Source organism: Panulirus ornatus, chromosome 55 (assembly GCF_036320965.1).
Source record: "Panulirus ornatus isolate Po-2019 chromosome 55, ASM3632096v1, whole genome shotgun sequence".
NCBI lineage: Eukaryota > Metazoa > Arthropoda > Malacostraca > Decapoda > Palinuridae > Panulirus > Panulirus ornatus.
Window position 1 is genome coordinate 22,043,098 of NC_092278.1, and position 22,253 is coordinate 22,065,350.

General features: G+C 38.0%; 1 protein-coding gene across 4 annotated transcripts in view; it reads left to right on the top strand.

Moving 5' to 3' along the window:
* flfl (serine/threonine-protein phosphatase 4 regulatory subunit 3 flfl) overlaps positions 1-22,253 on the top strand; it is a 45,915-nt gene that overhangs the window by 12,034 nt on the left and 11,628 nt on the right. For 2 of the 4 annotated variants that reach the window (XM_071693070.1, XM_071693068.1), the window contains 9 exons: positions 888-1,040; positions 3,538-3,699; positions 4,168-4,360; positions 4,566-4,766; positions 6,387-6,556; positions 8,160-8,314; positions 8,917-9,071; positions 9,304-9,455; positions 16,522-16,632. In XM_071693070.1, coding sequence (XP_071549171.1) covers positions 888-1,040; positions 3,538-3,699; positions 4,168-4,360; positions 4,566-4,766; positions 6,387-6,556; positions 8,160-8,314; positions 8,917-9,071; positions 9,304-9,455; positions 16,522-16,632 — 1,452 coding nt within the window. The remainder of the gene's footprint in view (positions 1-887; positions 1,041-3,537; positions 3,700-4,167; positions 4,361-4,565; positions 4,767-6,386; positions 6,557-8,159; positions 8,315-8,916; positions 9,072-9,303; positions 9,456-16,521; positions 16,633-22,253) is intronic. The other 2 variants (XM_071693072.1, XM_071693071.1) reach the window with 1 other exon arrangement.

The following is a 22,253-nucleotide window of genomic DNA, read 5'->3' on the forward strand; positions in this document are numbered from 1 at the left end:
AATGGGTATGTTTGAATGAATATTGGTTCCAACAAGGTTATATGGTTGCGAGGCATGGGCTGTAGAGAGAGTTGTGCAGAGGAGGGTGGATGTGTTGGAAATGAGATGTTTGAGGACAGTATATGGTGTGAGGTGGTTTGATCAAGTAAGTAATGAAAGGGTAAGAGAGATGTGTGGCAATAAAAAGAGTGTGGTTGAGAGAGCAGAAGAGGGTGTTTTGAAATGGTTTGGTCATATGGAGAGAATGAGCAAGGAAAGATTGACAAAGAGGATATATCTATCAGAGGTTGAGGGAACAAGGAAAAGTGGGAGACCAAATTGGAGGTGGAAGGATGGAGTGAAAAAGATTTTGAGCGATTGGGGCCTGAACATGCAGGAGGATGAAAGGTGTGCAAGGAATAGAGGGAATTGGAACAGTGTGGTATACCAGGGGTTGACGTGCTGTCAATGGATTGAACCAGAGCATGTAAAGCGTCTGGGGTAAACCATGGAAGGTTTTGTTGGGCCTGGATGTGGAAAGGGAGCTGTAGTTTCGGTGCATTGTACATGACAGCTAGAGACAGTGTGAACGAATGTGGCCTTTGTTGTCTTTTCCTAGTGCTACCTCATGCGCATGCGGGGGTTGTCATTTCATGTGTGGTGGGTTGGTGACGGGAATGAATAAAGGTAGCAAGTATGAATTATGTACATATGTATATATGTCTGTGTATGTGTATATATATGTATACGTTGAAATGTATAGGTATGTATATGTGCATGTGTGGACATATATGTATATACATGTGTATGTGGGTGTGTTGGGCCATTCTTTCGTCTGTTTCCTTGCGCTCCCTTGTTGACGCGGGAGACAGTGACAAAGTATAATGGAAAAAAAAATTCTTTTGCAGGAAGACGAGAGATTCTTGAGTGAGTTGTTTCATCAGTTAGGGGGTGATGAAGATGTCCCAACAGAGAAACGGCGAGATCTTGTATTGTTTCTCAAGGAGTTTTGTACCTTTTCACAAACCCTCCAACCAAACAGCAGAGAAGCATTCTTTAAGGTAAGTCATCAGTTGGTAAAATTTGCCTTCATTTGAAAAGAAAAATAAATTGTATAGTTGATAGAGATGCTCTGTGGAAGGTATTAAGAATGTATGGTGTGGGAGGCAAATTGTTAGAAGCAGTGAAAAGTTTTTATCGAGGATGTAAGGCATGTGTACGTGTAGGAAGAGAGGAAAGTGATTGGTTCTCAGTGAATGTAGGTTTGCGGCAGGGGTGTGTGATGTCTCCATGATTGTTTAATTTGTTTATGGATGGGGTTGTTAGGGAGGTGAATGCAAGAGTTTTGGAAAGAGGGGCAAGTATGAAGTCTGTTGTGGATGAGAGAGCTTGGGAAGTGAGTCAGTTGTTGTTCGCTGATGATACAGTGCTGGTGTCTGATTCATGTGAGAAACTGCAGAAGCTGGTGAATGAGTTTGGAAAAGTGTGTGAAAGAAGAAAGTTAAGAGTAAATGTGAATAAGAGCAAGGTTATTAGGTACAGCAGGGTTGAGGGTCAAGTCAATTGGGAGGTAAGTTTGAATGGAGAAAAACTGGAGGAAGTAAAGTGTTTGAGATATCTGGAAGTGGATGTGGCAGCGGATGGAACCATGGAAGCGGAAGTGGATCATAGGGTGGGGGAGGGGGTGAAAATCCTGGGAGCCTTGAAGAATGTGTGGAAGTCGAGAACATTATCCCGGAAAGCAAAAATGGGTATGTTTGAAGGAATAAAGGTTCCAACAATGTTGTATGGTTGCGAGGCGTGGGCTATGGATAGAGTTGTGCAGAGGAGGTTGGATGTGCTGGAAATGAGATGTTTGAGGACAATGTGTGGTGTGAGGTGGTTTGATCGAGTAAGTAACGTAAGGGTAAGAGAGATGTGTAGAAATAAAAAGAGCGTGGTTGAGAGAGCAGAAGAGAGTGTTTTGAAATGGTTTGGGCACATGGAGAGAATGAGTGAGGAAAGATTGACTAAGAGGATATATGCGTCGGAGGTGGAGGGAACGAGAAGTGGGAGACCAAATTGGAGGTGGAAAGATGGAGTGAAAAAGATTTTGTGTGATCGGGGCCTGAACATGCAGGAGGGTGAAAGGAGGGCAAGGAATAGAGTGAATTGGATCGATGTGGTGTACCGGGGTTGACGTGCTGTCAGTGGATTGAATCAGGGCATGTGAAGCGTCTGGGGTAAACCATGGAAAGCTGTGTAGGTATGTATATTTTGCGTGTGTGGACGTGTGTATGTACATGTGTATGGGGGGGGGTTGGGCCATTTCTTTCGTCTGTTTCCTTGCGCTACCTCGCAAATGCGGGAGACAGCGACAAAGTATAAAAAAAAAAAAAAAAAAAAAAAAAAAAAAAAAAAAAAAAAACTTTATTTTATGGCTGTGTTATGTTCAAGCTCATTTGTAACTTATGTTATTTGGGTATTTTCAGAAAATGTGAAGTCTGTCATGTTTGCCTCATTTTACGTTAGTACATTTAGTTGGTATTTTTTGGAATTAACATATGGTGTCAGAGAAAGACTTGGGTACCGGCAGATTTTCCCATTGTATCTAAATAGTGAAAGGTGATAAACATAACTGTCTTGGAGCAAGCTGGAGGGGATTCACTTCATGTTTGAAGATGACAAGGTTGCAGTGGGGGACTTGAGTGTTTCTGTGTTTGGGAGTATGTTAAAGGAAGAAGTTTAAAGTTGATATGAAGAAAAGTTTGGTAATTTACAGGAAGGATCTTGAGATGGATGGTTTTAGCACCAGTTTGAATAGGTAGAACTTGAAGGAAAAGGAGTACTTTTGAAACCTGGGAGTGTACATGTCAGAGATGTGGATGGAGTCATATGTTTACATCTCAGTTCCATCAAGGACTGTGAATATGCTTATATCTCGGTTCCATCAAGGACTGTGAAGAAAGAGAGGTCATTGTATGTCAGGACATAGATGGGTATATGTGAAAGTATTGTAGTTCCAACAGTGCCTTGGGCCTTGCATTCCTATTTGCTGTTCTTGCCTTAGTAAGGTATCCTTTGGAAAAACAAACAACTGTTTCTTTTGGAAACATTTAATCTTGATGTTATGCATAATGTAGTAAAACTAGGGCCTGCCACCAACAATCAAGCCCTACAACTATTTCATGTTTAGGTCTATATATGAACATAGTGTTGTCAGTAAACTGAACCATGGCATATGAAGCAGCCAGGATAAACCATGGAAAGGTTTGTGGGATCTGGTTATGGATAGGGAGCTGTGATTTCTGTGCATTACACATGACAGCTAGAGAATGGATGTGAGTGAATGTGGCCTGTCTTTGTTCCTGGTACTTCCTTTCAACATGAGAAATGGCAATCAAGTATGAAAAAAATGAATGTAGAACACAATTTTGATCCAGCATTGTAAAAAATGACTTCAACCAATATTTACCTGATGAAGAAGAAATGCCAAATGAACTTTATGGAAGTATTATAGAGTGCTTAGGGCCCTTCCCTAGTTACTGACTGTGCAACCCTTTTTTCTTATATCCACAGACTCTCTCCAGCTTGGGGGTATTATCAGCCTTGGAAATCACTCTGGGACTGGATGATGCCATCATCAAGTCAGCCTCCATAGACATTCTCAGTTACATCGTAGAGTTCTCCCCATCCATGGTGCGGGAATACATGTTGCAGCAGCAGCATAAAACAGAAGAGGTAAGACCTAAGATTTTTATTTTTACTGTTCTGTTTATTTTATGACAGTTTCTCTTTTGCATTTTTGTTTTTGCTGTTTGTCTATATATATCTCTGATGCCTGTTCCCTCCTAGAACTCTCGTGTGTTATTTTAAATGCTTTTCGAAAAATGGTAGGTGGATCGAGTGAATATAACCTTATTGACTATTCATATATGTCCTCAGTTTATGTATAATAAGAGAAAATTGAAAGTTCCAGTTCTACAAAGCTTTATAAGTATTCATCTGGTACCGTGCATTCACAGTTTGTCTTAGAGTTATAAATCTAAGCAGCCTTGAGTGTGAGAATTAGTAATGGAGTTAAAGGTAGTAAATGAAAGTGCTAAAAGTAAATAATTGTGCTTTTTTACTTTAAAAATTTTTGTTAATTTTATAGGAACAGTACCTGTTGAACATCATCATTGAACAGAATTTTTGTTAATTTTATAGGAACAGTACCTGTTGAACATCATCATTGAACAGATGGTAGTAGACTCTGATCCAGAGATGGGAGGTGCAGTTCAGTTAATGGGAATCCTGAGGATTCTTATAGACCCAGAAAACATGATGGCAACAGTCACTAAGTCTGAGCGAGCAGACTTCCTTGCATTCTTTTATAAACACTCCATGCACTACCTTGTGGGTAAGTCACTGATACTTTTGTTAGCTTTGAATTTATGAAAAGTGCCCATTTTGTTAAGTTTAAAATTATGGATGTTAGCGTACAAGCTTGTGTACAAGCTGTTTTGAAATTCTTGTAAGCTTTACACTAAAAAAGATTTGTCTCAATTGCTGCTTTCTGTGTGCTGGAATTTTTTTTAATCATTATTAATGTTCACTTTTGCCAGCTCCACTACTATCCAACACAGTTGGAGATGAAGTGGGTCGTGAGGACTATCCTTCAGCGCAGCTTTTAGCCCTAATTCTGGAGCTGCTGGCCTTCTGTGTGGAACACCACACGTATCACATCAAAAACTATATAGTCCAACGAGACCTGCTCAAACGAATTCTTGTCCTTATGAAGTCCAAACACACATTCCTTGTGCTTAGTAAGTGTTATGAGTACTTAATCAAGTCATGCACTTTTGTAGTGATGTATTTTTGTCTGCTCCTTAACTGAGAGTATCCCCAGAATTTCAATCGTTCCTCCTTACTCTTGTCCATAATAGTGTATAGCTGTCTCTCCAACTGATGATGAAGCTACCTTTTAGGTACTTATCATCTGGTTGATTCCCTGTCTAGTCCTCATTCCTTCTCGGAAGCATTCCGTAGTACAGCCCATCCCTAAGAAGGGAGATCATTTTATCTCCTCAAATTCTTGTCCAATTGCTCTTTGCTTTTTCCTCCAAAGTTTTTGGAACTCATCTAAACTTTCACTTTCTCAAACACTTAGAAGTCCATTTTTTTTAATCTTTGCACTCATTCAACTTTTGTGAGGTGAGGTTTGCTGGTGATCTCTCTTTGATGTCTTTACTATTGGCTCTCCTCTCAGGGATTTTGATGAATCCTTGTCACTGCCCTTGACATTTCCAAAACACATGACAGGGTTTTGCTTAAGTCTTTACTTTTTAAAGTCCCATATTTTCGCTTTTCTGCTTCTTGCTAATATCTTATGAATAGCTTTCTCCAGCCTGCCCATTACAGTGGCCACTGATGTAGCTACCTTCCCACCTTATCCCATCAAGATTGATGCCCATCAGGGTTCTGTGTCCTGTCACCAACTCTTTCTTTCTGTGATTGATGTTACAATATCTCTTCAACTTATGTACTATTCAGCATTATGCTGATCATTTGACTCATCATAGTTCAGCTCACTTTTTCCTCCCTTCCTCCATAATACATAATTTCTTTCTCACACTCAACATATCCCTTTCTTATTTGGACCTGTGCAGCATATCTGGATGGAGAAGCCATAATCTCCTTGGGTTCAATAGTGATAAATCTCTTTAGGCATAGTCTGTTCCTCCACTGTGTTTTGGAAACCCTGCATGATGATCATTAAGTGAACATCCCAATCCTAGTGATGGTGTGTATATTCTGTAATTACTTTTCTAATGAGAATAATTTTCATATTTACAAGGTTTTTGTTCACCTTAGTATGGAGTACTACTTGCCCATCTTGGGTGGGTCTTCCTCCACCTTTCCTTTATCCTGAGTGACACAAAAAGCCTTCTGTTTCATTAATTCTCTTTATATTACATCTTTCCAGCTTTCCCTCTGTGTGTGCCATTATTTTTGGCCTCTTTCTGTTCTAAAGATATTATTTTAGCCATTCCTATAATCAACAGTCTGTGTGTGTCCTTGCCACTAATGCTTGGACCTGTGGCATATATATCTGGTTGCTGCTGCTGCTTATGTGGAGCATGGCTTCATGAGTAGAGATCATTTTGATACCTTCTCCTTTGAAAAGTGAAACTGGATTTTTTCTTCCCATACCATTTCTGTCTTTAAGAATCAGGTTCACAAGTACCAGAGATCCCCTGATAGATTTCTTCATTATTTTTCTTACCATATTTTCTTCTCAGCTGAGATGGCCATGATTGGGAGATGTTTTGCCTGTGCCATGTCTTTAAAAAGTAAACTACCAATAATTTTTACTAACATAAGATGAATTTTGAAGGTGCTTTCTGTACATGATTCAAAACTGATCAACTTAACCATCTCGTTAGGTGCTCTTCGGTTTATGAGGAAGATCATCGGTCTCCGCGATGAATTCTACAACCGTCATATTATCAACTCCAATTTGTTTGCGCCAGTAGTTGATGCATTTGTCCGCAACAATGGCAGATATAATCTTTTGGATTCTGCTATCATAGAAATGTTTGAATACATCAAAGTGGTAAGTGATGTTCTTTTTTATTTTCTGGATTGAGGTATCCATAATTCATCTGTATCTGCAGGCCCTTTTAAGTATTGATCTAACTGTAGAAAGTAGTAGATATAATTGTATGGATTTCTGTACTACAGAAAAATGTGTATGAGACTGTCAGAGAAGGATTATTTTTATTTCTTGTTTTGCTGTATTTTCTGTATTACCAGGGTTTTTGTCAGACTGCCTGAGCAGTATGATTACATCTTGCTGTAGTCTCCACATTATGTTTAGCACATTATACTCATTATACTAGTCCATGAGGTAAGTAATGTGTGTTGCCCAGGAATGACATTGGTTTTACAGCTTTAATCTTGCTGAACACCTCTAGTTACCTTTGCCAAGTGTGAAGAGGTACCACTGATGTGACATCTGCTACTTTTCTCTTGGTAATTTATGAATATTATAGGCCTCTTCTCATGCCTGCCTAAAATTTCTCCCCCCTTCACCCCATCTCTCGGTTCTTTGTGAAAGGAAAGAGCATAGAGTTTTTTTCCTGTGGAATTTAAAGTTTTCCCTTTTAGGAAGGGTACCCTTTCATCAAGTTTTGGAAGTATCCACTTAATTCAGAGAAGCTGTATGAGAAAAAATAATTATTTTGTATTTGATTTTTTTTCATAACACTTTCAGATGGATGTCTTAACATGCTTCCTCCTGATTACTAAGGTTGACATGCAGTGGGAGTGTATATGAAAGGAGGTAGTTAAGAAACAGTGAAAATGAAGAAAGTTCATAAAGTTTAACAGGTTAGAGACAGTTTGGTTAAAGTGCAAATTTGAATGGAGAGAACCCTGAGGAAGTGGAGTGCATTAGATATGTAGAAGAGTGTGGTAACAGATGGAAATATGTAAGCTGAATTTTGGCATAGGTTGTGTGAGGGGGATAAGGCTCAGGGTGCATTGAGGAATGAAGGAAAGAGAGGTCACCATCTGTAAAGACAAAATTGGTTATGACTGATTATATATTTGTCCTATATATTTGTCCCAGTGTTGTTACATGGATGTATGGCTTAGGTCATAGAAAAAAGTTTGCAAAAGGATGGATGTACTGAATTGAATTGTTTGAGGATGTGTGGTGTGTTGATCAAGTAAGAATGCCAATAAAAAGAGTATGGTTAAAAATGCTGGTAAGGGTTTGTTGAAATAGGGGGATGGCATTACTCAAGATGCTTTCTCTTGAAGGGGGCATCACTTAAATGCATCTGGGATATTCCCTTAGATGCACCCCAACCCCAGTATGATAGTGATTTTTTCATTTATTTATTTATTTGAATTCTTTATAGTTTAAACAGCTATCCATTGAGACAACCTTGGTGAGGAAAAGTAGCTGATCTTGGGCCCAGGGTGACACAGTGATATGCTCCTTGCATCTCGTGACACAATGATCAAAGATAATTCTTCCTGGCACCCAAGCTGCAGAAAATGAAAATATAAGTAATGAAAGGTGTGTAGGAGGTGCAAACAGTACATAGGTGAAATTCCATAACAGTGTACAGTTTGAATGTGACTGTTAGGTGTTTACATTTATCTTTTCTGCTGATAGTTCATTCTGATATGAATTCTCTTACTTTTAGGAGGACATCAAGTCGTTGTGGATGAGTGTTGTAGAGAAGTTTGGAGAAGTGCTGGCCCAGGTAGACTATGTACAAACCTTTCATGCACTTCGCATGCGTTACGAACAGCACCAAGATAGGCTTAAGGACAGAGACAGGACTGCATCTCTCGATGGGTAAGTCATTTGACAGATAATGTAGTTTGGTCATGCTACTGTCTTTCCATTTCTTATTATCTTTGAAGAAATTCAAATACATTAGAGTAAGGTTTATCTGCTTTCATTCAGAGGTTGTGTAGTACTTTAAGAATAGACATTGGCGAAAAATAGCATGATGCTGTGAAGATATAAGGAGGTTGATGAATGAGAAAAGTGTGTGGAGAGTGAAGCATAATTCTACTCATCATGGTCACAGCCATAGACATTCAGACACCCCAGCCTGAGGCTTCAATTAGAAATCCTTGCTAGCTCTCTTATTTCCGTTTTTGGAACTTTTTAATATAAGAGGGGAGTACCCCACTTTGTCACTTGACATGAAATGCAGAAGACACATATGTAGAATTCTGAGTACCCTATCACCAGAGATGAAAATGCTTTTTTTTTTTTCTTAATCAGAACCTGAGCTGAAGTGTGAAGTACTTTTTTCTTAATCAGATCATGAGCTTAAGTTTGAAGTGATGTAATATGTGTTTGGAAATGTAATTATTATGTGAACCATTATTGTGTAATAAAGATTATGCATGATTATGCTTACTATATACTGTAATGTTTGTCATCAGAATTGGGGGTGTTGTGAGAGGTACTCGATACAGAAGAGATGTACGAGACCTAGATGAGGAGGAAGAAATGTGGTTCAACAACGATGAGGAGGAGATAGATGAGACTGAAGCACTGTCTGTATTACCCTCCAGAGACACAAGCTTGGCACCTATTGGTTAGTCTTTATTCATATGTTCAGTAATTAATGCATGTTTTTTATGTAAAGTATCTTTGGCTTTAGATTTTCCAACAAATTTTTTTAGCATCCCCTTTATGTGAAAAGCTGATTTCTTTGATATATATACACAATTAGTAAAAGAAAATATTAATTAGTAGTGTCCTTTGGAGTAATAACTAATTCATAAGGGAAAAAGTGGAGAAACTAATAATATTTTTTATCTTTTTAGAAAAAGGTGAGAAAGAGAATGGTGCCAGCAAGATGATTGGTGCCACAGGGAAGCAAGGCCTGTTACTGAACAATGGTAATAAGGATAACAACAATACTGCTGCAGCCCTCTCAGCAGAAAGCAACAAGTCACCCGTCCCCGCGCGCAAGAAGGTTAGTTTTACTGATGTAAAATATCTCTTGAATGAAACTGATTCCTTTTAAATTCCATTTTCTGCCTTGTTGTTTTGCTCTAAAACATCCCAAACTGTCACTTATATTCATTCTCATTTTGTAATATGGTTTCCAACAAGCAGCACACTGGTATATATCCATCCTTTACCTTCTCATGTTCATGTACTTCTGTCTTCATCTTTCTCTCTTCCTATATCAACTACATTGGAATTGCAGAGAAGCCCAATTATGCATGTTCTCCACGTATATCTACAGTTATCATGCCACTCATAAGTGGATTATCCTTATTTTTACAGACTATTTATGTGTCCACTCCTTGCCTTTTTTGGGGGGAGCATATGTATGAACTTCCCTCTGGTAGTGTAACCTGAACAACCATGTAATGGACACCATACTTATAAAACTTGGTAACTACAACTCCTTTTATCACTGGTGGCCAGAAACTCCACTTTCCTTCTATGAGGCTGCATAGCCAAGAATCAAATTTTGTTACTGAGTTGCCAGGTGAGAGAAGCATGAGGACTCTCTTTCTCTCCTCTCTCTCTCTCTCTCTCTTTTGCATATGCATATCTAAGAAGTTGTGTAAAACTCAAGGAAAGAAGCTTATTCAAAGTGAAGGACCTATACTCATTGACCATATACTAGGTTTCAGTGACTCTAAATGGTGAAGGGAATAAGTATAAACAGAGAAATAAGCACATGATCAAGATAAATCGGTATTGTTTGAAAAGTAGAGCATAAAGAAGCGATGGAGCAGCAACAAAAATGCTTGACAAAATAGAGATGGTGTAGTTAGCAGTGTAAGTCATAAAACATGAATCATACACAAGGGTTATATTGCAGTGTGAAAGATATGTTCTGAAGTAGCTTAGAAAATACAAACTAGCCCCATACTGACAAAGTTTTTAGTAGTAAACATTGCCTTCATAAAAATGCCACAGAAAAAGTAACATGTTTCCAAGAACAGTATTAAGCAGTGGAAATGATAAGGAAAAACATTGCAGTGATAGAGGTAATTATATAACAACACTGTTTAATTTTAAATGTTTATTTATTTATTTTACTTTGTCACTGTCTCCCGCGTCAGCGAGGTAGCACAAGGAAACAGACGAAAGAATGGCCCAACCCACCCACATAGACGTGTATATACATACACGTCCACACACACATATACATACCTGTACATTTCAACGTATGCATATATATACATACACAGACATATACATATATACACATGTACATAATTCATACTTGCTGCCTTTATTCATTCCCATTGCCACCCTGCCACACATGAAATGACACCCCACTCCCCCCGCATGCACGCAAGGTAGCGCTAGGAAAAGACAACAAAGGCCACATTCGTTCACATACATTCTCTAGCTGTCATGTATAATGCACCGAAACCACAGCTCCCTTTCCACATCCAGGCCCCACAAAACTTTCCATGGTTTACCCCAGATGCTTCACATGCCCTGGGTCAATCCATTGACAGCACATCAACCCTGGTATACCACATCGTTCCAGTTCCCTCTATTCATTGCATGCCTTTCACCCTCCTGTATGTTCAGGTCCCGATCGCTCAAAATCTTTTTCACCCCATCCTTCCACCTCCAATTTGGTTTCCCAGTTCTCGTTTGCTCCACCTCTAACACATATATCCTCTTTGTCAATCTTTCCACATTCATTCTTTCCATGTGTCCAAACCATTTCAGTACACCCACTTCCCTCTCAGCCTCACACTTTTTAGTACCACACAACTCTCTTACCCCTTCATTACTTACTAGATCAAACCCCCTCACACCACATATTGTCCTCAAAACATCTCATTTCCAACACCTCCACCCTCCTCCACACAACTCTATCTATAATCCATGCCCCGCAACCATATAACATTGTTGGAACCACTTTTCCTTCAAACATACCCATTTTTGCTTTCTGAGATAACGTTTTCACCTTCCAAACATTCTTCAACACTCCCAGAACCTTTTCTTCCTCCTCCGCCCCGTGACTCACTTCTGCTTCCATGGTTTCATCTGCTGCTAAATCCACTCCCAGATATCTAAAGCACTTTACCTCCTCCAGTTTTTCTCCATTCAAACTTCCCACGTATTCCCTGCGTGTCATAGAAGGTGACTAAATGGGGAGGAGCAGGGGGCTGGAAATCCTCCCCACTAATTTTTAATTGTACAAAAGAACGAACAGAGAAGGGGACCAAGTGAGGATATTCCCTCAAAGGCTCAGACCTCTGTTTTTAATGCTGTCTTGCAAGTATGTAAAAAAAATAAGTATTTATACATATGTATTCTTTTTTCTTTCATACTATTCGCCTTTTCCCGCGTTAGTGAGGTAGCGTTAAGAACAGAGGACTGGGCCTTTGAGGGAATATCCTCACCTGGCCCCCTTCTCTGTTCCTTCTTTTGGAAACTTAAAAAAAAACAAGAGGGGAGGATTTCCAGCCACCCACTCCCTCCCCTTTTAGTTGCCTTGTACGACATGCAGGGAATAAAAGGCTTTTCTTTTGGGAGGGTATATGAACACATTGGATGAGTAAGAAACTTAAGTGCTTTTTACCAACCAGAATGCATTGAATCGAGTCACATATACAAGTATTTATAGCACTGTATAATAGTACTCCACCCTCTGTTAATATTAACATTAGGCATTCTAAATAAACAGAACAGTAGAATGTTGACTTCTGACATCACCAGTTATTGTCAGCTTTTACCCTCTCTGCATGACTGCACACAGTACTAAGGTGTCTAAGCATGAGACCCTTGGTTGGTTGGTAGAAGAGTGTGTCTATAGCTTGACTGAGTCTAACCTCAGTAAAATTTATTGATTTTCAATCTTTGAAACCCTGTTTCTGAGCTTGACAGTGAGTCAGGGAATTAATATTTGAATCTTTTGTTAAACAAGCAATTAGGGTTTGAGTTCACTCTCTTCCACGGTCTTAAGTGATAAAAGCTTGTTTTCTTGAAATTGAAGTAAAGAAAACTTATTGAACAAAATATTTGAATTTGGACCGACATAAATTGTTTTGCTAAGGCAAAAACTTTGTCAGGGCATGAATATGATTCCTTCATTTATTTGATTTTAGTCTTAATTTCAATTCTGTTTTCATATTTGTGAGGTGGACCATAAAGTACCAGGCCCCACAACTAGTTATGTGTGGTGCAAATAACATAATACTTACCCTGTCTTTTAGGAATTACTTTCTTAGTAACCCTTAAACTATCCAACTTATCCTATGGGACCATTTCCTGTTCAGAAAAAGGGAAAAAAAAGCTCAGAATCCTCTCCTCCATAGAGGACCTTTGTATATTACCCACAGGTAAAGAAAAACCCAAAAATAGTTGTTCTGTTCTTAATGCTACCTCGCTAATGCGGGAAGTGGCAAATGTGTATGAAAAAAATATATATATGTGAATAAGGAGTATCTATGCCACCAGCATAGGTAGTCCCTCATCCACTCAGTGCCCTCCTAAGCCAACATAGAGGAAATTTCACTTAACTCTTTGCTGTTTTAGACATTCTGTAAGGAAAATTAGAATTTGTAGAATTGATTATTTATTGTGCATGTGGTGAAGCACTGCAGAGGCAATAGTACCATTTGATTGGTAAAGAAACTTAGATCATAGATAAACCCTGAATCAGTAAGCATAGTTTAAGAAAAAGTGTTACTTATGGTTTTTTATTATACTTTGTTGCTGTCTCCCGCGTTAGCAAGGTAGTGCAAGGAAACAGATGAAAGAATGGCCCAACCCACCCACATGCACATGTATATACATAAACACCCACACATGCACATATACATACATATACATACACAGCCATATACATATATAAACATGTTCATATTCATACTTCCTGCCTTCATCCATCCCCCTCAGCACCCTGCCACACATGAAATGGCATTACTTATGGTATATGGAAAATGTTACTTATGGTATATGCATAAAAAATCAAGGAAATTATATTTCCCATAGGAAATAATACATTAGTAAGAGAAAATATTCAGAAAGTTCTATAGATATGTATGTGTTAACCTGGTCCACTACTAAGTGAGTGGGCTGAGGGTGGTTTGGTTGACAATTCTGGCAGCTCCTAATGAAATGAGAGGACTTGGAGATGTTTTCTTTTTTTTTGAACTAAATGTCATACTCCAATCAAATTTAATGAATAAGCCCAGCATTGTTGGTGAATAGCATAAATACATTTTGAAATTTTACACTTTTGAAATAATAAAATGAAAATGGCTGACATGTATGGGGAGGAATATAGGAGATTTAATTCTTGTTTCTCTTATATTTGATTTCACAGTCTACTCTTATACACAGGCACAGTGTTGGTAGTGAATAACAGGAATGTTTAATGAAGTTACTAAGATTTTATAAAAATGAGCATGAGCAAAAAGAGTGGCTTTGTGTGTTTGAGCAGGATATTGAAGGTTTTTTCTCTTGAAATATGTAAGTCCCTTATCATTCAAGGATTACATAAAAGAGAAAACTAGGTACAGTTGGTACATGAATTTTCTCGCATAAACAAAGCCCAAGGCAAGGACGGTGCAGGTTGTGGGTGTTGGTATCCCTCTTCCTCATGTTATCATGTAAATATCGGTCACTTCATTCTTCACATTTCTTATGTTTTTATTTGTCATCGTCTGATAGTGATACACTTGATAAGTGTTCCACCTAATCACTTGGGTCATTGAACAGTCTAATTTTTTCTGCACAGTCACTGTATGCAAGACCTACCAATGTCCATACACCTATAATGGTAGTTGTAATTTTCCCCCATGCATTTCTGGCAATGGAAGTAATGTATATAGGTTGATGGTGAAATAAGTCAACTGGATATTTAGACAAGGAATGCAAAAGTTAGAATGTTATTTGTTGAATGCTGTTGTTCCCATAAAGCTCAACACTTGAAGTGGACCACTTATTAAAGGGTTAAAAACAGTCTCAGTGTACCAAAGATTGCCAGTTAGGTCAAGTATTTAGTGGCAGAAACTTTAATCATTACTCAGGCAAAATACTTGTCAGAGACAATGCCTTAGCCTTTCCTGTTAGCAGATTGTCTTTGTGCTTGCTCTTTGGTAGCTAGGTATGTGTCTTAAGATCGTTGATTTCAGATTTATAAAAAGTGGTGGAACTTATGTTTGCTTAGTAATTGAGTGTTAGTTTTATGATGTATACACCTTGCCTTACCTTGCTACACCCTGGAGTCCCTTTTATATTCTTTGTGGATTCTGCAGCATTCAGAAAGTTAGCCATGTCCACAAAACAGGACCACATTTGTAAAGAGTGGTGTTTTGTGTGTCATTGTGGGGTCAGAGTTTAGGGCAGTTGAGCAAAAAAAAAAAATCAGGCTCCTGACTGTGGTAGTTGCATTGTATGCTTGAGGGATATTTTGAAATGCCTAAATGTTGTTTGAAATTTTATGCAGGATGATGTTTTGCAGTGAACAGACAAGAAAGTATAAGTTACATGTCTCTGTGAAGTGTTGTTTTAGATGTCTCCTGGGGTGTTCTTTAATAGGTTTCAGGCCAGTTTCAGTTTACCATACAAGTAAACCGATAACTGGATTAAGTTCAGATGAAATGATTTAAAGTCTGGATATTTGGCAAACTTAAAATCTTTAGAAAAAAATACCTCCTTATTGATAATGGGAAATATTTGAATTTATCATTAGTAATGAAAAGAGGTGCCTAGGACCCTCAAAAATGGATTCTTAGTGATATAAATGTCTCCTTCCATTTTAAGTGAGCTAGCATCAACTCCTTTTATGTAAATTATATCTGTGGATGTAGTGTGAGGTTAGACTTGTAAACAAGTACTGGAACTGAATTTTGAAACTTGAACTTTTTCCATAAAATTGCTAATCTATTAATGAGCCTCACCTAAGAAAATCTAGTGATAATGCAAACATATAATTGTGGATTTGAATTATGTGCCACCAGAAACATTACACGTGGAGTGGAGTGTTGATATACTACTATAAGATTTTACATGTTATCCATTATCTTTCTTGTCTTTGACTCTGTTTCCATTCTCAAGTTATCAGTTAATTGTATACATCCTTTCAGTTCATGTACATATATTCTCACTTTCATTATACTGAAGTGAATCATCATCTACACTGATATGAGCACATATTGGTTTTCCATTGTGTGCACTGTTAGGTGAGATTTGCATCTTCATTTATGTCTTCATGTCTTCATTGTCATACAGAAATTGCTTCTATTGCGTACATTCAAAAACCATTCCCTTGGCATCCTAATTGGAAATATCTTTGCTTCAAAACACTTTAATCATTGCATCTGTCCACATGATTTAAGTCTACCTCTTCACCTTACACTACCCCACACTGCCATAGATAGCTTGTCATTTGCCATACACATTATGAGGCTATACCAGTGTAAAAGGATTTTGTCCTTGCATCTTTGTAAGAGTTTTCTCACTTGTGTTTCTTGCATCATTATTGTTTAGTCTCATTCATCAGATGTCATCTATTCTGTGCAAGTTGGTGCTGTATAGTATTGTATTTGAAAACTAAATGCATGGATGCATCTTGATATTACCCCCATAAAATTAAGAGATTTTTAGAAGCCAATTCTGTTTTATACCCTCAAAGCTGTAACTTTAATTGTATTATACCTTAAGGTATGTGCCCATCATTTAGTGATGTTTACTTAAGTCTCCTCTTCATAATTATGTTAAAAGACAAAAGACATAGTATGTCATTTTCCAGTATTCTTTTGCCAGATTTGTTCTTGATTGAGCTTATCATGTTGCTCATAAATGTTCTCTCACTTTGTATGAAAGGTTTCCTGTCTGTAGAGTTGTAGTCAAAAGGCATGGCAAATTATGGCTTATGGTTTACTGGGAGGTTTGATACTTTTATCTTTATTTATTGGGGATGGTTATAAACTTGCATCCTCAAGAAACATCACAGCAGTTATCTTTACCTATGTCTAATTATTTCAAAAGCAGTTTTATGTATTTATCAGTCTACTTGTATCATGTATGCCTTGTCCTGCATTCAGAGCAAGGTGGCGCATGCAGAATCTTCCCAGAACATTTCAGATGCCAACCATCTCCACACGTCTGAGACCCAACAGGAAGACTCAGCTTTCTTCTCGCAGCGGAGCTGCAAGGTCCGTGAAAGCCGTCATTCTTGTTTGTGTTCATCATGTTATTTTCTTTTCTCCTTATAGATATTTTTCATTCCCCATTCTTACTCATTGGAAATTTTACTGATCATCCCACAAGAGATTATACTATTGATAGTCAGTGGGACATAAAGCTTTTGGTACACTCATGTGACCCTTCTAGATTTCACCAGTTGATGCCTGGGAGGTTTTACCATTCAATGAATAATCAGTGGTACATCTTGATAATGCTCAGGCATGCCAATATGATACTTTAATGAGCTTTCATCAAGCTAGTTTTGAGTATTCAGGCCTCCATATCATCTTAAAGAGTAAGAGAACATGCAGAATGTTTTCATCCTTCAGCCTGTCACTTAATGCTGTCATATGAAAGCTCTTGTACATTATGTCTGATTTTGATCAAATTTGATACGGCGACTCTTTGTCAGTGCTCCTCCTGAGTTCATAGGTAGAGGGACATCTCTCTAAAAGAATTTACTGCCTGATTGAGGTGTGGCCAATTTTGATCAAATTTGACATGGTGAATCCCTTTTTCAAAGTTCAGCCCAGAGTCAGAGACAAAGCTAGATTGCACATTTAATCATCACTGTAGTCGGATGTAATAAGAAATGACTTGAGTACACTTATTCTCAGCCACACAGCATGAGTTATGAGGCTCCTGTAATTTGATTTTCTCTTTACATCATAACATCCATAATTCCCTTTCATCCGTCAAAATTCCTCATTTTTCCTCCTTTTGATATTGATGCTAAATCTTTTTTCTCAAATGGAGCAACATTATATTTGTGATGATTGATTAAGATTGTGATTACTAAATGCTATGTATTTGGAAGTACCTAAATGTTGTATACTTTTGTTGGTGCTCAACTTAGATATAAGAGGTGCAGCCCCCATCAGCTTCAGTTCAAATGGATAACAGTTTTAACAAAATTATTCTCATTATTTGTTTGTCTGGTTTGTACCAGGTATGGTGTTGAGTCTTTTTGTTGAAACTGAACATTTGGTTTAGAGATGGGGTCATAACTTGTCAGATTTATAAAGTGGCCTCAGTCTGATGGTAATACTTTTCACAAGAACTATATTACTTTTTCTTTAGACCTGACATAATGAATTATTTTGTTGCTGTTCAGTCTAAATTTAGATGAGGTGATTCCTTGCTTATTTTTTAAGTTGCTAGCTTGGTTAGTGGATATTATAATGTAATAACTTTCCCAAATTTCATGTTATCGGCTTTGTTCTTTTGGATTCAGAGTTAGTTCTGTTTGATTAATGAAATATCAAAAATTTGATTGTAGTTATTTTTGCTGACTTTGCTTTGAATCATTTTTAGATTGTATTAGTTGCAGTGTGGTGACCTCATTGTTGATTCTCATCCCATTTAAACATATTTTTAGAGATTAAAGTTTGGTTTATTGACACTTCTCACCAAGTAACTTCAGTAAATCTTCTCCAGTGTGAATCAGATTTAGCATTGCTGTTCGTTTATAATTTGCAATGGTTTGTAAAGCTTTTCTGTTTTACAACTGTGTTTGAAACATGTTTGTTCCTTTGAAAAGTTGGGCTGTTTGAGTCTGAAGTCCATAGGCCTACATATTTGCCTCATCATGGCTGATCTGACTTCTTTTTTTCTTTTTTTCAAACTATTTGCCATTTCCCGCATTAGCAAGGTAGTGTTAAGAACAGAGGACTGGGCCTCTAAGGGAATATAATATCCTCACCTGGCCCCCTTCTCTGTTCCTTCTTTTGGAAAATTAAAAAAAAACAAGAGGGGAGGATTTCCAGCCCTCCGCTCCCTCCCCTTTTAGTCGCCTTTTATGACTCGCAGGGAATACGTGGGAAGTATTCTTTCTCCCCTATCCGCAGGGATCTGACTTACTTGTATATATTTTAGTCCAGACCCATTTTAGATATTGTACTTGACACAATTTGATTTTGATAAAGTTAGTGTTTTCGTCTATATCTTGTAGGAAACTTCTGATTTGGAACCATGCTTCCCAAGATTTTCCATGTGCAAAAGTGACATACCTATCTTGCCTGCACCTCAGAAAGTACTAGTTTAATGCTTTCAGTTGTTCTCTGTACAATTTTTTGATTCGGTGTTGACTGTGACAAACATTTGCACATTTTCAGTCCCATTAATTTTGGCTGCCATGAAGGATAATGTTACCTAATGGCATAAGTTACTTCATCAGGGCCATCACTGGTTTTGCATCTCCTGTCATGAAAGTTTGTAAGATTTTTTTTTTTAGTGAAATAAGAAAAGATGCCCTGATTGCTCTGTTGTATTTGCTAGGGGTAAAGTCATTAGACATTTCTACTTCCAAATTTTTTTACATAGCTCAACCAAGACATGGTGGTGCTTGTTTCCATTGAGTATTCTGCACCTTTATGTATTCTTTCTCCATAAGGAAGGAATGGAAACCCATCTCCATTAAAGAACATGTTTGTATGTTTTACGAACTTGCAGTCCTGTTTAGTGAACAGTATGTGTGTAATTCTGCATTTGTTCTACTTTCCAACTGATTGATTATAGCTTTTTTATAGTTGTTATTGTTGTTAATACTTAGCCAGGATACAAAGGTTGGACTTAGAACTTACTGTTTGTATTTGGTATGGTTGCTCTCAGTAAGATATGTCATAGCCTTTTATGCAGAACTTTAGCTCAAGCTCAATTTCTAGTTTCCCTCTTTTGTAGGTATTACTTTGGTTTTGCCTAGCAAGCACTCACAGTGAACAACTACGTCACAAAATTACTGTGTGGCTGTTGGCAAGTCAAAGGTGGGCTGTTTTGATAACTTTTTATTATGTACACCTCAAAGCTTTGGAAATCTCTACCTCTCATGTCTTTCCCTATAACTATGATGTGGCCTTTTTCAAAATTTTGGACAGATGAATTCTTAAAATGTTTTCCTCTTCTCTTCTTTCTCCATTTCATTAATCTATGTATTTCGATTAGGGCCTCGTTCTAATGCAGACATTTGTCTGTGACTGGAGCTGTAAAAAGAAAAAGGAGTTCCGCTTTCAGCGGTGTCCAATTTTATTTGGAGATACAGCCAGATAACAAAGTACTTTTTTGGAGGTGTAATCAAATCGCTTATGGTTTGATTTTGATGCAGTGTAATTGTTGTTGAGATAAGAGGACATATTAACTCCTAATTTCAGTGTGCAACCTTAATTTGGGGTTGCAGCCACCGTATGAACATATAATGAAACTGAATTAGTCTGATTGGTTGACATATAATGAAGATAGCTAAATCATGTTCAGTTTTCATCAGATTTTATGTGACCACACCTTTTGATTAGGCACAGCCTTGTTAGAAGTTTGCCGCACATTTTACACATGTGAAGGTTACCCTCGTTTAACTAGATTAGATCTTTGTACTAAATAGTATAACTTTTTAACTCAATTTATATGCAACTTTTGCCATCTTTACTAGACCTGGGCTCATTAGGAGAGCTTCTCTGAAAGTGAAGTGAAGCTGCAATATCTAGTAAATCATGATTGATTGATTTGAAGTTGATAAGTTAATTGTTTTCTTTTCTCCATTTGGATGTGGAGATGGGAGCCTTAAGGAATCACAGTGTACATACCTGATAAAGTTGCTGGGATTGACAGGGCATAACTGATGTTATGTATGGGATCACAAAAGGATGTTAAAGTTATGGAGAGCAAAGGGAACTTTGAAAATTTAGGAATAGTCATGAAGCTTGTCAAGTTTTAGGATTTATTGTAGTTATAGGAGTATTAAAGACAAGGGATAGCAAAATCGTGGAAGTATTGAAGATATGGAATGAGCACAGTTATAGAGAATAATCAAAATGTTGTTTGTGAAAATATGGAGAGGCAACCCTTACCACCCTTAACAGTTTCGTAGTGGTAGCCATAGCCCTGACATACTAGTAGCCATTTTCACATTTTCACCTTTAAAAGAGAGCCATAAAAGAAAATTTGCCTGTTCTAGATATAGGGAGTATGATGTTTGTTTTTGAGGGTTTCAGAGAATACTACTTGGGAAAAAATTGAAGCCATTAACACAGTGCCAAAAATGTATAGAATTGGAGTGTAAAAGATCAGAAATTCATAATATATATTAGGTAGCGCAAGGAAACAGACGAAAGAAATGGCCCAACCCACCCCATACACATGTATATACATACACGTCCCCACACGCAAATATACATACCCATACATCTCAATGTACACATATATATACACACACAGACATATACATATATACACATGCACACAATTCACACTGTCTGCCTTTATTCATTCCCATTGCCACCTCGCCACACATGGAATAACATCCCCCTCCCCCCTCATGTGTGTGAGGTAGCGCTAGGAAAAGACAACAAAGGCCCCATTCGTTCACACTCAGTCTCTAGCTGTCATGCAATAATGCCCGAAAACACAGCTCCTTTTCCACATCCAGGCCCCACAGAACTTCCCATGGTTTACCCCAGATGCTTCACAAAGCCTGGTTCAATCCATTGACAGCACGTCGACCCCGGTATACCACATCGTTCCAGTTCACTCTATTCCTTGCACGCCTTTCACCCTCCTGCATGTTCAGGCCCCAATCACTCAAAATCTTTTTCACTCCATCTTTCCACCTCCAATTTGGCCTCCCACTTCTCGTTCCCTCCACCTCTGACACATATATCCTCTTGGTCAATCTTTCCCCACTTATTCTCTCCATGTGCCCAAACCATTTCAAAACACCCTCTTCTGCTCTCTCAACCACGCTCTTCTTATTTTCACACATCTCTCTTACCCTTACGTTACTTACTCGATCAAACCACCTCACACCACATATTGTCCTCAAACATCTCATTCCAGCACATCCACCTTCCTGCGCACTACTGTATCCATAGCCCGCGCCTCGCAGCCATACAACATTATATATATATATATATATATATATATATATATATATATATTTCTTTTTCTTTCAAACTATTTGCCATTTCCTGCGTTAGCAAGGTAGCATTAAGAACAGAGGACTGGGCCTTTGAGGGAATATCCTCACATGGCCCCCTTCTCTGTTCCTTCTTTTGGAAAATTATATATATATAAGGGCAAGGAATAGAGTGAATTGGAGCGATGTGGTATACCGGGGTTGACGTGCTGTCAGTGGATTGAATCAAGGCATATGAAGCGTCTGGGGTAAACCATGGAAAGCTGTGTAGGTATGTATATTTGCGTGTGTGGACGTATGTATATACATGTGTATGGGGGTGGGTTGGGCCATTTCTTTCGTCTGTTTCCTTGCACTACCTCGCAAACGCGGGAGACAGCGACAAAGCAAAAAAAAAATATATATATATATAAGTATGTATATATATATATATATAAGTAAAATGTATGAGAGCTCTGACAGTTTGGCTTATTATAAGTATGATTAATTTTATTCACCACCAATGCTAGCCTTTGTGAGAAACTGTTGTAAAATGTGACAGAAAGTGAAATAGGAAACAGACCAGACCACTGTGTCCACCAGACTTGGAGGTGCTGGGTTGTACTGTATTACTCAAGCTATTAGATTTGTTGACAAGAAGACATATGTTATCAAATAAGCACCAAAGAACAAAGGGAAAATCTGTAA